The sequence below is a fragment of the Sander lucioperca genome, chromosome 21, assembly GCF_008315115.2.
Source record: "Sander lucioperca isolate FBNREF2018 chromosome 21, SLUC_FBN_1.2, whole genome shotgun sequence".
Taxonomy (NCBI): Eukaryota; Metazoa; Chordata; class Actinopteri; order Perciformes; family Percidae; genus Sander; species Sander lucioperca.
The window spans coordinates 17949411-17963728 of record NC_050193.1 but is presented as its reverse complement, the minus strand read 5'-3'; the positions used below and the strand labels follow the sequence as shown (position 1 = coordinate 17963728).

Sequence of the window (14318 nt, the reverse complement as noted above, 5' to 3'; positions counted from 1 at the left end):
AGTTGCTGTTTTCTCCAGGCAAACAATACCTGCATTCGATCCTTTTTGTACGCAGATCTAGATGATTAAAAAAAGACTATTTGTTTGGTTTTGCTCAAAGCCAATCACCGCGAGCGCTCTTTGATCTAATGCGACGTGTGATTGGCGCCGAGCGCGGTGTATTTTTTAGAGTTGGTAGTTCAGCGTGGTGAGATGCCACCAAAAACAAAAGTTTGGCTATACTTTTAATTTAAATAATTTGAATCCTTTCGAAATGCATTTTTGTAGAAATCATTTGGTCGCGGAATGCTTCCGTTCACATGATGGGTATTAAATGAAGAAGAAATAAAAAGTATCAAAAGATATTGGTATCGGTATCACTTCAGTAGTACTGGTTTTGTTGTGGTATTTACATTTTTTAAACGATACCCAGCCCTAGATTCACTTCATGTAATTATGTAATAATAATAATAATGTAAAGATAATGAAGAAAAGAGTTGTGTTGACCTGATATTGTCATTTATTCAATATTTCTGTTTTTAGCTGCCTTTAAAAAAGGACACCATTGCCCATAAGCCCACAAAATGTACTGGTAGATTCTCATGGGGGTGTAGTTTTTTTTGTTGTTGTTGTATGCTCACAGAGTAAGCTAAATATGAAAAAGTAAACTTGCCTCATTTTTTTTTTTTTTTTTTTTAGATGAAAGAAATGCGGAATTAGAAATGACATTACAGTTACAGGAGCTGGTGGATCAGAGGCTAGACAGGAAGTGACGTCATGACTCTGGCTCTCTATCAAACTGATAATAAAACTTTATTTTGATTTCAAGTCCGACAAATAAAAGCAGAGACAGAAACCATCTTTTGTCTGGATCAGGAAACAGCGAGAACTCGTCGTTAATGTGCAGCAGGATGAATATTTTGTCATCCAGGGTCAGTCTTTGAGGTGCTAAATGTTTTTTTTAAAACAACCTTCTGGGTGTTTCACCAAGATCACCATGTGTTTATGTGTGTGGTGAATCTGTCCCCATGACGCAGACGTAAAGGTAATGCATGAGATGCACTAACTGTTGACATACGGGCGTGTCATCCAGCCAGAGTTAGGTTTCACTGTGTGGAGCAGTTCTATGGCTGTAAATGAAAACACACCTCTATAATCCGGTGCACACTGTACACATGCTCCGTGCGTCTGAGGCCATTTCATCCACAAGCCGTTTTCGTTTTTGTGTAGCTGCTGGTTATTGCCGACTTCTGAACCCTCGGAAAGAAGAAGAGTTTCTAAAAAAAAAAAACTAAAAACGCAACAACAACAAAAACATGGCTCCAATCCTCAGAGTGCTCTGCTGGGTCCTGGGCTTGTTTGCATTGATGATGAAAAGAAAGAAGTTTCTCAGTGTCGCCGTCGGAGACCGCGCAGGTTCTTCCTCGGCTCGGATGACTAGTGATGAAGACGGAGAGGAAGAGCGTCTCCAGCTGAGTCTTCAGTTTAGAAAAAAAAACAAGAGAGGAAAACAGCGTCTTTGTCTTTTTTCTCCCCATTTCCTCTCATTCCACACGTGACACCCCAATCCCTCCCTCCCGCCCCGACCCCCCCCCCCCACCCAAACCGATTTGGCTACACACGAAACAGCCGCCCTCTCCCTTCCCCCCCCGCCCCCCCTCCTCGCAGGCAGCCCGCGAGTCTCATCTCTGGCCGTGGAGCACCGATACGACAGGGGGCTGCTGGGAGTTGTTGGGCTGAGAGACGGGGGGCCACATGGGAGTCTGTTGCATGTGGTGGTGGTGGTGGTGGTAGTGGTGGTGGTGCATGTGGTGGCCCGTGGGCGACGACGGGGGCAGCCAGGCCGGTTGGTGGCTGGGCGGCGACGAGGCCCAGAAGGAGCTGAAGCCCGACGTGGAGGAGGGGGCCGGGGGGGAGCAGGCCATGGACGCCTGGGAGGGGCCGCTGCCGGCGCCGGGGCCACAATCCGACGCACGCAGCTTGGAGAACATGGTGATGGCGTCCGGGAAGTTGGGCGGCGTGGCGGGAGTGTTTCTGGGAGTACACATCTGTGGGACGAACACGACAGGAAGGAGGTTAACAGAAAGAAGTTTAAAGTTGAACAATTTCTCCTGAATAATGTTAACATGTTATCATATACGTTATTTCACCTTCTGAGAGAGGTTCAATCCATCAGTTTGGCTCTAAATACTTTAATCCCTCAGCTGTAGTCAGGATTTTACAAGCACTTGGGTCCCCCTAAATACTTAGATTTTTTATATTTTTTAACTGCAAATTATTTCTCCACAAATGTTTTTTCCCCCAAGATAAAGGTTTAAATATTGCTCCAAAGCCAGGAACACAGTTCTGGTAGTGAAAAGTGTCAAATATGGAAATTTGGTCTTAAATGCAGATTCTTTTAAGAATATGTTTGTTTACTTATTATTTGATCAGATGTTTCCTCTTTTAGTTTTGGGGGCTAAATGCCAAACGTCCTGAGTGAGAGCATCAATTAGAGTGTAACACACACGCACACCTCAAATGATAACTCAACTCACACAGAGATCAGATAGCAGACAGAAATAGAGGAGGGGTCCTCTCAGCTGGAGGGGAACTAAAAACACACACTCCTCAGCTGTTAACCTCCTGCATGAGTGTGTGAGACACTTTGTTTCGCTGCTAAGTGTACTACGGAATTTCAAGCTGCCAACATGAGACTCTCCACTAGAGTCCATTACCCAAATTGCATTTTTTTTTTTTTGCAGTTTTATTGCAACTTCCTCGTCTCCTAACCTCAACAGTGACCATTTGTTTGTCTCCCTTCATAGTCCTTTTTTTTCAGGTTTCGTTGTATAAAGTATTCAAGTTTTCAAAAGTTACTTATCTAGTACTTTACATCTGTGCTTCTTCTGCGGTGCTTCTATTTCCTCCGTAAGATCGATTAAGTTTATCTTATGTTGCTGCTAGTTTGCCCAGATAACTAAACCGTTTCAGACCTTCACCTACAAGTCCCAACATGCCACAGAACCAGTTCCCAGACTACTGATGAGAGTCTGAACTCACTGCAAAATGTACTTTGTTGCACTATTTATGACACTGTTTTTTTTTGTTGTTTGTTTCTAATATTGTATTCTTCATAATATTTGGAAGTAATATTTCTGCAAATGTCAGTTTTGTCTTTACACGTCTGGTTTATTATTTTATTTATTTTTTATGAATTGATATGTTTGATGTCTCTGTAACAAAGTCATGAAGTCTTGTTTGAAGTCTCCTCTCTGTCTTTACACTACTTTTCTTCTGTGGTTAAGAAAGAGTTCATCTTTCAGTAAAGTTTTATTATTGCTGTACCACTGACTTCTTTTTCCTCTGTGCTCAGAGCCATGTTGGGACAGCTTGAGCTTAGGAGGAGGAGGTGGATGTTTGTGTGTGTGTGTGTGTGTGTGTGTGTGTGTGTGTGTGTGTGTGTGTGTGTGTGTGTGTGTGTGTGTGTGTGTGTGTGTGTGTGTGTGTGTGTGTCTTGCAGCTGATGCTCCCCCTGGGTTGCTCCAATCTTTCTCTCAGACGTGTGCAGCTGTACAGCCCTGTACTCTTCCACACACCCACACACACACACACACACACATATACACACACACACACACAGGAGCCTCGGGCGAGATGATGTCACCGCACTGCACCCAAAACAATAACAAACCGGCTGCCCGCTCTCACACATACTTCCTCCTTCCTCAAGCTACGACACGCTCCGCCCAGAGCAACCGACAGGCACGTACACCCACACAAGAGCAGACGGAAGGAGAAGGAGGAAGAGAAACAGACTGAAAACAAAACACGGCTGCAGATGTCGGCATGCTCTTCCTGCATGTTCAGGATCAGACGAACCCCGAGAGAGAAGACTCAGATATGCACACAGTTAAGAAACAGGGTTGCGTAACACACAGCACCAGGCCCAGGGCACGGTGACGCGAGTCTGCACAGCCACAGAATAATTATTCGATTCATTCAGACTGAGTTTAGTCCAGTCACTCCTCTTCGTAAGCTGGTAATTACTGTTCTACAGGGCTGAAATTAAAGATTAAACGGTGCCCGCGCCCATCCTTAAAGCAGAAAGACTCTTAATGTAACTGAGATCAGAGCGCGACACACCCTCTGTGATGTGTTTCTGTACTAAATGACCATACACTTTAGTTTGATAAGAGAGATGTAAGACTTCACACACGAGACACAACAAATGTTAAGAAGAAGCAAAAAAAAAAAATGTAACACCGACTCTCCATCAGAGTCCAAAGCTCCCTTCACCTTTTTAAATATTATAATGTGTTCACTTGGGTTGCATTGTGGGTAGCTCAGAGGGCCTGGGAATTCAGAACATTCAACAAAAATAGAGCAGGCTCGACTCCGCATGTTTAGAAAGCTTAAAACGTTGGACGATGCCCACATTGCAGTTTACATTTATATTTTCCTCTCCACCACAGTAATATATTATACATTATTCCTGCATCTGCACTATTTTGTGTTTAATGTCCTGGATTTTGATTCTGACTGCGAGTTTTGCTTGTATACATTTTGAAGCATCATTGTTTGACTGTTAAGACCTGAATCGTATTTGACACGCAGGTGAGATGAATGTTAGTACTGCAATCGTTTTAAACCGCTACATTATTTGAGTTTTATAACCTGCTTCAACTATTATCCTTTGCAATAGAAAATGTTCTTTGTGCGATTGTTTTTAGGACCAGCAGTGTGAAACTTGCTGCTGGTGTGTAAAGCAGTCCCTCCAGGATTTCGCGGCCTTTTTTTGAGATTGTTGCGGCCCAAAATGCCTGATTTTGCGGGAGCTTTTGTAAAAAATTGCAATAAAAGTTGCAATGTCTTTTGTATGTTTGTTGCAATGAAGTTGCGGGAGACAGTGAAAGTTTTTTTATAGTTCTTTAAAAATAAAAAGGAAACTCGTTTCGGGGAGAATAAAATTACTCTGGGCTGAATTTTCTCAGTGACCTTACCAAAAAGGCTCAGGATGCTGCAAATGTTGGTATAATATGAAAATGGCTGGTGGATTTAAGACAAAAAATAATAATTTATTGAATGAATCAAATCTGAACATATGTGTCAGTGGTTTGTTGATCTTTACATTGTTAGTTAATTTCCTATCCTGGCCTGGGACACACATTCATACGGTTTGATAAAGTACTTATTGGACTTATCATTAACTTACAATAACGAGAGTAGCTGTCCTCAATTTAGGTCATCGTGTCGTCTCATCTGCGGTTTTTCCTGCAGCCACCGTGTGCGTTTGTGTTTTTGTTTGTGTGTGTACGCACAGGGCCGACCCTAGACTTTTGGGGGCCCTAAGCAGGATTTGGTTTGGGGACTCTCCACATTGCAAAATGTAGCCACTGCACTTGGCACTTAACAAACTTGTGTATTGTAAATATTAGTTTAAGCACTCATAATGTACAAATATGCATTTAAAGACTAATGTGAGACCCATTAGCAGCAACACTATCTTTAAATAGACCGGCTCTGTTATGAGCTCTATTGTGGGACATTTCAAGCACTCTTGGGGGCCCTCTGGTAGCCACGGGGCCCTAAGCAGCCGCTTAGTTCGCTTATGGGTCGGGCCGGCTCTGTGTCAGTAGCGGGGGGAACTGTATGAGCAGCAGCCCCGCCCCCGCCTGCTGCAGACAGCCCACAGGATTGAAACAGCAGCCGCTTCAGATTTAGAGTAAAAAAAAAACTTTACAGCGTACATTGATGTTAAAATGTATACAGGTTGGCAGGGTGGTCTGAAATGTTTTGCACGGTCTTTCACTGTACGTTTTGTTGGTAAATGTGAAATGCTCGAGTCTCGTCTTCATATATCGGAAACCAGCTCTCTCTCACTCCCGCTTGGTCAGAGTCACATTATACTGACGTAAAGTCTGGCACGTGGGACTGCTGGGATTGGTTGAAGTCGCAGGAAACTCCGGTTATTGGTCAAATTTGCGGAAAAGTTGCGGTGATTGGTCAAAATTGCGAGTCGCACCAAAGTCACGCTGATTGGTTGAATTTGCGTGCATTGGCGGGATCGCGACATCGCGAAATCCTGGAGGGACTGGTAAAGCCCAGCTGTGTGTCTGAAACCAGCAAGTCAATGGGTTCATCCATCCCACTGTCCAGTACGAGGGCTTAAGCTTGCGTTCAGCCACACATGCCTTTATTATTTTTTTTTAAGGGGGAAATGGACCTACCATCTGGTGGTGGTGACTGGGGATGTTGGCCTCCTGGAAGAAGGAGCTTAAGGCCGTCTGCAGAGAGAGAGAGAGAGAGAGAGAGAGAGAGAGATTGTGTTATGAGCACTTTGATTTATAATTTATAACAACATATATAGAAGTGGAGAAGTCAAACATTTGCCTTCTTTCATCCCTGGGGGAAGAACTGACCCCACCCTCTTCGCTATCAGCCTGCGTGTCAGTTAACACCCAGGATAAAACTATTATCTCCACGCTGGGATTTAACATCGGGTTTACAGACCACAGTGAGGCTTTTTCAGATTAGCCACAAGCTAACTGACTCACTGACACAGAGTGAAACTTAACAGGAAGACTGAAGCTGAAGCACAGTGAGACTGTCTCTGGACATGCAAGTTTTACACCAAAGTTTAAGTCTGAAGGCGTACAAACAAACTCATTTTGTGAAGATATAACAACAAAACTGGTTAATTTCTCAGGTCCAACTGATCGGTCGGTTCATAAAATGTCATAAATCTCAATTTCTAAAAAAGGCCAAGTTGACAAATTGAAATTGTTATTTTACCCGTCAAACATTCCAAAACCCAAAGATATTTTGTTTAATATCATAAAGACTATCATTCCTTTGACTTATTTTTTCACTATTCTCTAACCTTTTATCACCAAACGATTCATAAAATGACTGAATGAAAATGATGAATTTTGAAGAAAATGATTAATTGCAGAGTTGGAAAACAGAGAGTATAAAGTGTAAACAGCAGCTCTCATAGCCGCCTCCCTGCACAAACAGGGAAATGAGTCGTTCCTCTTTGTTGTGACCACAGAACAAGGCTGGCGTGAACAAACACTTCATGACCTCCGAGAAACAGAAAGAAAAAAAGACAGCTGATAATTCCTCTGAATGAGACGACAGCCTGATTCATATAGATGATGGGAAACTCTGGGGGGTGATGTCATTCTTTAGGGAGAAGCTAATCGGGGTGGGAAGTGAACTCACCACTCTACAAATATGTGGACTGCATTATAAGAGTCCTGTTTCTCCAAGAGGAGTTTTTAAATAGTTTAGAATGCTGTTGGTTCACTTTTCAAAAGGTTTTGAGGACAAATCAACCTCTAATGTGGGATGTGGAAGTGAAACAGCTGTTGGGAAAGCTTGTTTTTGTCGTGCAGCGGAGCAGCAATTAAGTGTGACAAGGGCTGGGTACAGAATTCTATACTTTTCAGGCACAGACCAAATTGCCTCCTTAGTATCGAAAAATGCCTTGTCATTCAATGCCAAATTTCAATACCTAAGGAGTAAATCTCATCTGCGTCAGTCAGCCAATAAGCATGCACCTTGCTTCTACCAAGATCTAACAATGTTTGTGATTGGCAGTTTTAATGTTACACGTTGTAGAGACAGGCAGGAAAAACTATACGCTACGCACAGAGACGGGGCTCAAGGAGTAGGAGCAGAAAAATGAATGAAGGAATTTTTTTTAAAGATTATTTTTGGCCATTTTTAGGCCTTTATTTATAGAGGACAGCTGAAGACATGAAAGGGGAGAGAGAGGGCGAATGACATGCAGCAAAAGCTGCGTCGAGGAGTAAACCTCTATATATGGGCGCCTGCTCCACCAGGTGAGCTATCCAAGCACCCTAAATGAAGGATTTGTGCCGTAATGTTGTAATTTCTTTTTGTTAAAATGGATTTTATAAAATTGGTATCGAAAAAAGTATCGTTCAGGAACCGGTATCGAAGTCCCGGTATTGGTATCGGTACCGGGATCGAAATGTTTGGAACGATACCCAGCACTAAGTGTGACAAATGTGATGATGACCCATGAGGGGCTGCACCGAGAGTGAGCTTGTTTTACTGCTCAGCGTAGCCTCCATTTCCCTTCACCAGAGGCCTCTTTCTCACCAACACTTGAGAAAGAGGCCTACACCCTCCCACCCTCCCACCATCCTCCCTCCCACGCTCTGGTTGTTTGACAACAGCAGCGGTAGTGCAGGAATGTCTGCCGTACAACGTGACACACATCTCAAAGCGTCAAAATGCTTTGCTGCTTTTGTGTGTAGAGCCTCTGAGTCGGCGCTGCTCTTTGTCTCCTCTCGCTCTTTTTCTCAGGACCTGGTTTGGTCACTTAATGTCACACACTGTCCATTCACATTTCCTGCCGCTGTAAACACAAACACTGTGTTACACAACAGTGGAACTGAGTTTACCGGGTTTCTTTAAAAGCTCCTTTACGGGAGATTTTCTTTTTTTCTTTTCGTCAGTGGACAAAAAACATCACAGTGAAGAAAAGGTTGTTAACAGGTTGTAGCAGGGAAGTTTTAAAGTGATTAGAATTAGTATGTTGTTGCGTAAGTGTTGGATTGTTGTCACATTTTAAAACAACAAAGAGTAGAAAATTACTCTAAAAGTCTCTTCTTGTAAAAAGAGATTCTGCTTACAGCAATGAAGAAAACATGATGTTAAATAACTGTCAATTTAAATGCTTTTATGTCTCCATGGCAGTGTTAAACTTAGTAAACATTAGCTTAGCAGTTAGCCAGGGCTGGGTTCAAATAATGGATTCCCCAATTAAAATGGATCTTTGTTTTGATATGGCACCGGCGGGCCTCAAGGTGACGGCTGAGGACAGAAGACGCCTTTGGCCTCGCCTCACAGCCAGAACCAGAACCAGAACGCAGAGAACAACCAGGCCACTGCTGTCACACCAACACAAACAATAGTCAGTTTACTCCAGTACGCTCTCACACTGACAGAGAGGAGCCAGACACAATAGCACCTTGTGTTCTCTAGTCTCACATACATCATGCATATCAGTGCTGAAACCATCAGTCCATTGACCCAATTTGACAGGAAATCAATTAATCGTTTGTCAAGAAAATACACCCAATATGTGAGGTTGCTTTTTTCCTGTTTTATATCTTTGCAGATTGAATATCTTGGGTACATTTATGTCACTTTGGGTCCTGGAAGGCTATGATACATTTCACTACATTCCAAACTAGGGCTGTGTATTAGCAAGAATCTGGCGATACGATACGTATCACGATTCAATATATTGCAATATATTTCGATACTGTGCGTAAGGCGATATATTGGGATTTTTTTAAAGTATAATTTTAGAAAAACTCAATATTTAAAAAAAGACACAATGTGCATAAAAGTCTAAGAAGTTTACTTTAGGTAAACAATTCAGTACACAGAAAATCAAACTGCCAGTTTGGGATTGTGGTTCACAGGTTCTTACTGAGCAAATCTGTACATGCTAAAGTAGAACAAAGTTCAGCCATAGCTACAATGTTAGCTTCTAGCAAAAAGTCAGGCACTGTTAGGCGAGGACACTAGTGGTGCGTCTCAGCATAGCCATCTAGCAGTAGGGGGTTTAAACACAACATAAACGTGAACCACTGTCTTACATGAATATTTTTGCACGTAAACAAAAAAAAAAAAAATCTATATTGTGTTTTTGAAAATCGGTATAGTATTGCAAAATAAAATATCGCGATACTCAAGTGTATCGATTTTTTATTATACCCCTATTCCAAACGATTAGCTGATTAATCGTGAATATCTTAGCCGGATTAATCATCGTTTAAAATACTCGGTAGTTGCAGTCCTTCTACATTTGGCCAACCGCAGGGGGTAAATTAAAAATAAATAAATGTTAAAATGGTAACAGGACAGAAAAATATCTCCTGAGGGGAAGCACATTGAGTTCCATGTGTGAGGTGCTTTTGTACACTTTCTCAGTATCGTTTCTTTTGTTTTTGCATTTTGGCTCCTGTTGTTGTGCGTTTGGATTGGAAAACTGTGGACGTTCTGTTGATTTTATAGTTACTTTGTCTACAAACTGTTAGAGAATATTGGAAATTTCCTTTAGAATCTCCTAGAGCCCAAGGTGACGTATTCAACATATTCTCAGCACACACTTCTGTTTCAGTTTGACAGTCAAATGTTTGGCATTTTTGCTTAAAATATTTTTGTGTACCGTTGCTTAGCGAATATGTTGTCCGCTATATGCGCAAATATGAAAACCTTTTTCAAAGAACATATAATGCAGCAAACGCTGGTTGGAGTGATTTTTAAATGGTGTCATTACATAGTTCTTTATTGAAATGCTCAGCAATTGACTAATACTGGTCATATCGGTGCACAATTCACATAGAAAAGGTATATATTAATTCCAGCTTAAATATTCCCTATCGGCCGCGTGTGGTAATCAGTAGGGCTGGGTATATCAATTATTTTTAGGCACCGACCGAAATTGCCTCTAAAGTATAGAGTATCAAGATGCCTCGTCATTCAATACTAAATTTCAAAACCTAAGGAGTAAATCTCATCGGCGTCAGTGAGCCAATCAGCATGCAGCATGCTTCTACCAAGATCTAATAATGCTGCTGATTGGCTGTTTGCACATTGTAGAGACAGGCAGGAAAAACTCTACACTACGCACAGAGACAGGGCTCGCGTAGCAGCTGAAAAATAAATAAAAAGATTTGTGCCGTAATGTGTAATGTTGTCATTTCTTTTTTGTTTTATAAAATTGGTATTGAAAAAGTATCGTTTAGGAAGTCACGGTATTGATAGCAGTAACAAAACTCTGGTGAACCAGCTGCCCCAACAATGAGCCCTCAGCCCCAACAGATGGAGGTGTGGTCTGAGCAGAACCATCTGCAGGATGTCAGAGATCCTTCAGGTTTCTGTCAGCTGTTTAACAGGTCTGATATATATCAAGGCGATATGTAGCCTCATATATTGATATAATATCAATATATTGCCCAGCCCTAGCTGCAACTAATGTTTGTTCACATTTTTTTTTGTTTATCTGACAATTATTTTCTTGATTTTTTCATTTATCACTTGGTCTATAAAATGACTGGTCTGAAATAGTGAAATATGTCACATCACAGTTTCCCAGATTGAGTTCAAATATATTTTGTCTGACCATCCAAATATATTCACTTTACACTCGTATTTAAAACAGACTAAAGCAGCAGATCCTCACACTGGAGAAATCGAGAATAGATTACTCGACTAATCATTTCAGCTTTTAATAAGTATTAATAGCACAGGAAGGCTTGTGTACTATGAGAACAGCTGGAAGGCTAACACATCTTAATCAGTCTATATATAACTGAACAAGACTAGGATCAATGTCAGACCACTTAGCTCTAAGTACAGTGAGTCTGATCTCTATATCTGCTGCAGTGGTGGAAGAAGTAGTTAGATCCTTTACTGCAGTAAAATCACTAATACAAGTGAAAATACACTGTGCAAATACAAGTAAATCCACTACAAGTAAAATCCCTGCATTCAAAACCTTACTTAACTAAACACAATGTACTTAAAGGAAAGTATGTATCGTTCAGTAAAATGTTCATAGAGTTATCCTATTACATCTGATGTTTCTGGATTAATATTACTGCTGCATTTATGTGTATGTTGCATTTTACTGCTGTAGATGTTTAAGGTTGTGCTAATTTTAACTCCTTTATATACTGTTGGGTAGTGCATCCCAAGATCATCATATATTTATAGCGTCGCTGTCCTGTGAGAACCCTGTATCTCTAAAGAGGTAACTTTTCATGGTGTCAGAAATACAGCCCTGTTTTCAGATTTGTGACAACACATTTTTCAGCTGATCCAAAAAGGCTTTTTAAAGAGTTGATTTAGCTTAAGAAGTAGGAGAATGTTTTTCAACACATGAAGGAACACTTTATCCTTCAGTTTATCACAAACATTCAAAATCAACACATCTGGAGATACATGGTTTTCACTGGACAGGAAGGGGATGAAAAACTGTCATCTGGAAAGTAACTAAAGCTTTCAGATAAATGTAGTTGGAGTACGAAGTAGCATGTATGAAGTAGCATGAAATGGAAATACTCAAAAGTACAGATTTGTAATACTTGAGTTACATTCCACAACTGATCTCCACTTGTACAATTAGCAAAAAGTAAAATAATCAGTGGTTTTAGCAGTTCAGCACATATTATTAAATTCTAGAAATATTTTTTCTTCTGACTAGTTAAATAACATGAAATGTGATTTGAGGGATTGTTTTCGACCCGTTCAGCAGGAAGGGTGCAGTTTTAGTTTATCATCCTGTGAGATTTGATCTGAACAAACAAGCCAAACCTGTAGTTTATAATCAGTGAGTAATGGATGAGAACATGTTATCAGACAAGATGGCAACAGTGATTTGACATGAAGCTATTTGTTTTTCGATAACAGCCACTGAATCATAAAACAATAAGCTCGAGCGACCATATTGTTTTATAGAGGCGGCTAGCAGCTAGGCTAACAACAATTAGCCTGGCAATGACACGGTGAATTCCTGTCTAGAATGTAAACAAAAAAAACGACCAAGTACCACGTCCTCAGTGCTGCTAACTTAGCTTATGTTAGCTACAGGAGCGCATGGTCGTAAAGCAGGACACAAAATACTCGAAATAACCAACACGAGGAGTTGATTTAAATGTGTCGACAGCTCGTGTACAGCTGGAATATTCAATAAGCGGTCAGACATTATGAGAGCAGGCTAGACGAAACGTTCAGTCTCACCTCAAACTGCCAGTGGGCCGCTTGTAGAAGCTGCTTCGCCTGATCGGCGGCGCATCCAGCCGTCAAAACAAACTGGTTGATCATGACTTGATGTCTGAGTTCGTCCATATTCACCGACATGACCGCTTTCCCCGCAACACGCAGTTGCTTTAAAGTCGAAAATACAACTAAATAAATGAAATCTTCACTTGGATCGAGTTTTCCGAACGCCTCAAATCCTTCAAACCCAGTCCTGCCTGCTTGCCTGTCTCCCACCGCTGAGTCTCCGCAGCCTCCACCAGCAGCAACAACAATATTTTCATGTCATCACCAACAACAAAGAGAAGGGCGCTCCTGATTGGACGGCTCCGCAGCGAAGATAGTACTAGAGAAGCGCCGATTGGCTGACGCGTTTAAACTAACTAGTGCGCTTGTTTTAAGACTCAGAGACACCGCCGATAAGTGGAGTCAAGCAGAGTACAGTTAACAACCTCCCCGCCCTCGTTTCGGTTGTCCACGCGAATTTATTCATGTCCGTTATACTGACGTCATTTGTTTGATTGGATCTCGGGCTTGAATTCAAAGAACTGATTGGCTGCTTCGTTTGGCAGGTACAGTATATGAGCTAAACACATTAACTGTAAATATTTGTATATTTATTTTATGTTCTACTATATCTTTTTAAATATATCATATTAGTAGAGATTATTGTATACTATATATATATACCGTACTATACTTTACTACTTTACTGTACCATATTCATTTGATATTCTGTTATACTGCTGTACTAGCCAATATTGTTATACTAGGCCTATAATAATAATATTATTATTATTATATTGCACCATATACTATGCAGCCCACAGGTAACATGAAGTGTCATATGCAGTTATGTGTTTGTTTGTTTTGCAAAAAGTTTTGAATTATCTTTAAGTTATCTTTTTATCTAAAATAATTTTCAATTACACATCAAAAGGAAAACTAAATTCTGAGGAAGCTGCAGGATTTATATAAAAACTAAGGTACATGCAAATAAAATAAAATGAAATTGTGTGTCTTTAAAGATCTATTTCATCATCAGCATTTTAATTGGGACATCCTAAGGCAGTCGGCCTCCTGATGTGACACGTGTGGAACTTCCTGATGTACTGAGGACTGACTGGACCAGTGAATGGTTCTCCTGATAACTCAACACTTACCTGCTTATCAAGTGAATGCAGCTCTTATTGGCCTGCAGGCTGACCGGCTCTCTTTCTCAATAATTCAGCGGTGGTGCAGGTGGAAGCACATCTTACAGAGGAAGTCTATGAATTATGTATTGTTGGAAGGTGTTATTACCTGAATGGTGGGTGTTTGATGAAGGGTGTTTGGTGCTGGAGAAACAGGACCCTCCTGGACAAAGACTGACAGTTTTAAAGGGATAGTTTGGATATATTGAAGTGGGGTGGTATGAGTTGTAGTTGTACTTATCCAAAGTCAGTGTATTACCTGCATGCAGGAGTACCTACTTGGAAGCTATAACCAATGTACTGCTGTGGACGGGGTCAGCAGCTAAATGTACTGTATTTTAGACACCTAAAACAAAT

General features: G+C 41.1%; 1 protein-coding gene across 1 annotated transcript; it reads right to left on the bottom strand.

The window, feature by feature from the left end:
• Nucleotides 1–773: 773 nt before the first annotated feature.
• ubald2 (UBA-like domain containing 2) lies at nucleotides 774–13070 on the bottom strand. The gene is made up of 3 exons (XM_031318759.2): nucleotides 12751–13070; nucleotides 6189–6245; nucleotides 774–2027 (listed from the first exon to the last, which is right to left on the bottom strand). The coding sequence occupies exons 1-3, from the start codon at nucleotides 12868–12870 to the stop codon at nucleotides 1662–1664; spliced, it is 543 nt and encodes a 180-aa protein (XP_031174619.1). The 5' UTR covers nucleotides 12871–13070; the 3' UTR covers nucleotides 774–1661.
• Nucleotides 13071–14318: the final 1248 nt, after the last annotated feature.

Coding starts and splice junctions, on each gene's coding strand:
- ubald2 (XM_031318759.2), bottom strand. CDS start 12,870: ATGTCGGTGAATATGGACGAACTCAGACATCAAGTCATGATCAACCAG. Junction 6,246..12,750: donor CGGCCCACTGGCAGTTTGAG/GTGAGACTGAAC, acceptor CTCTCTCTGCAG/ACGGCCTTAAGCTCCTTCTT. Junction 2,028..6,188: donor CCAGTCACCACCACCAGATG/GTAGGTCCATTT, acceptor TTCGTCCCACAG/ATGTGTACTCCCAGAAACAC.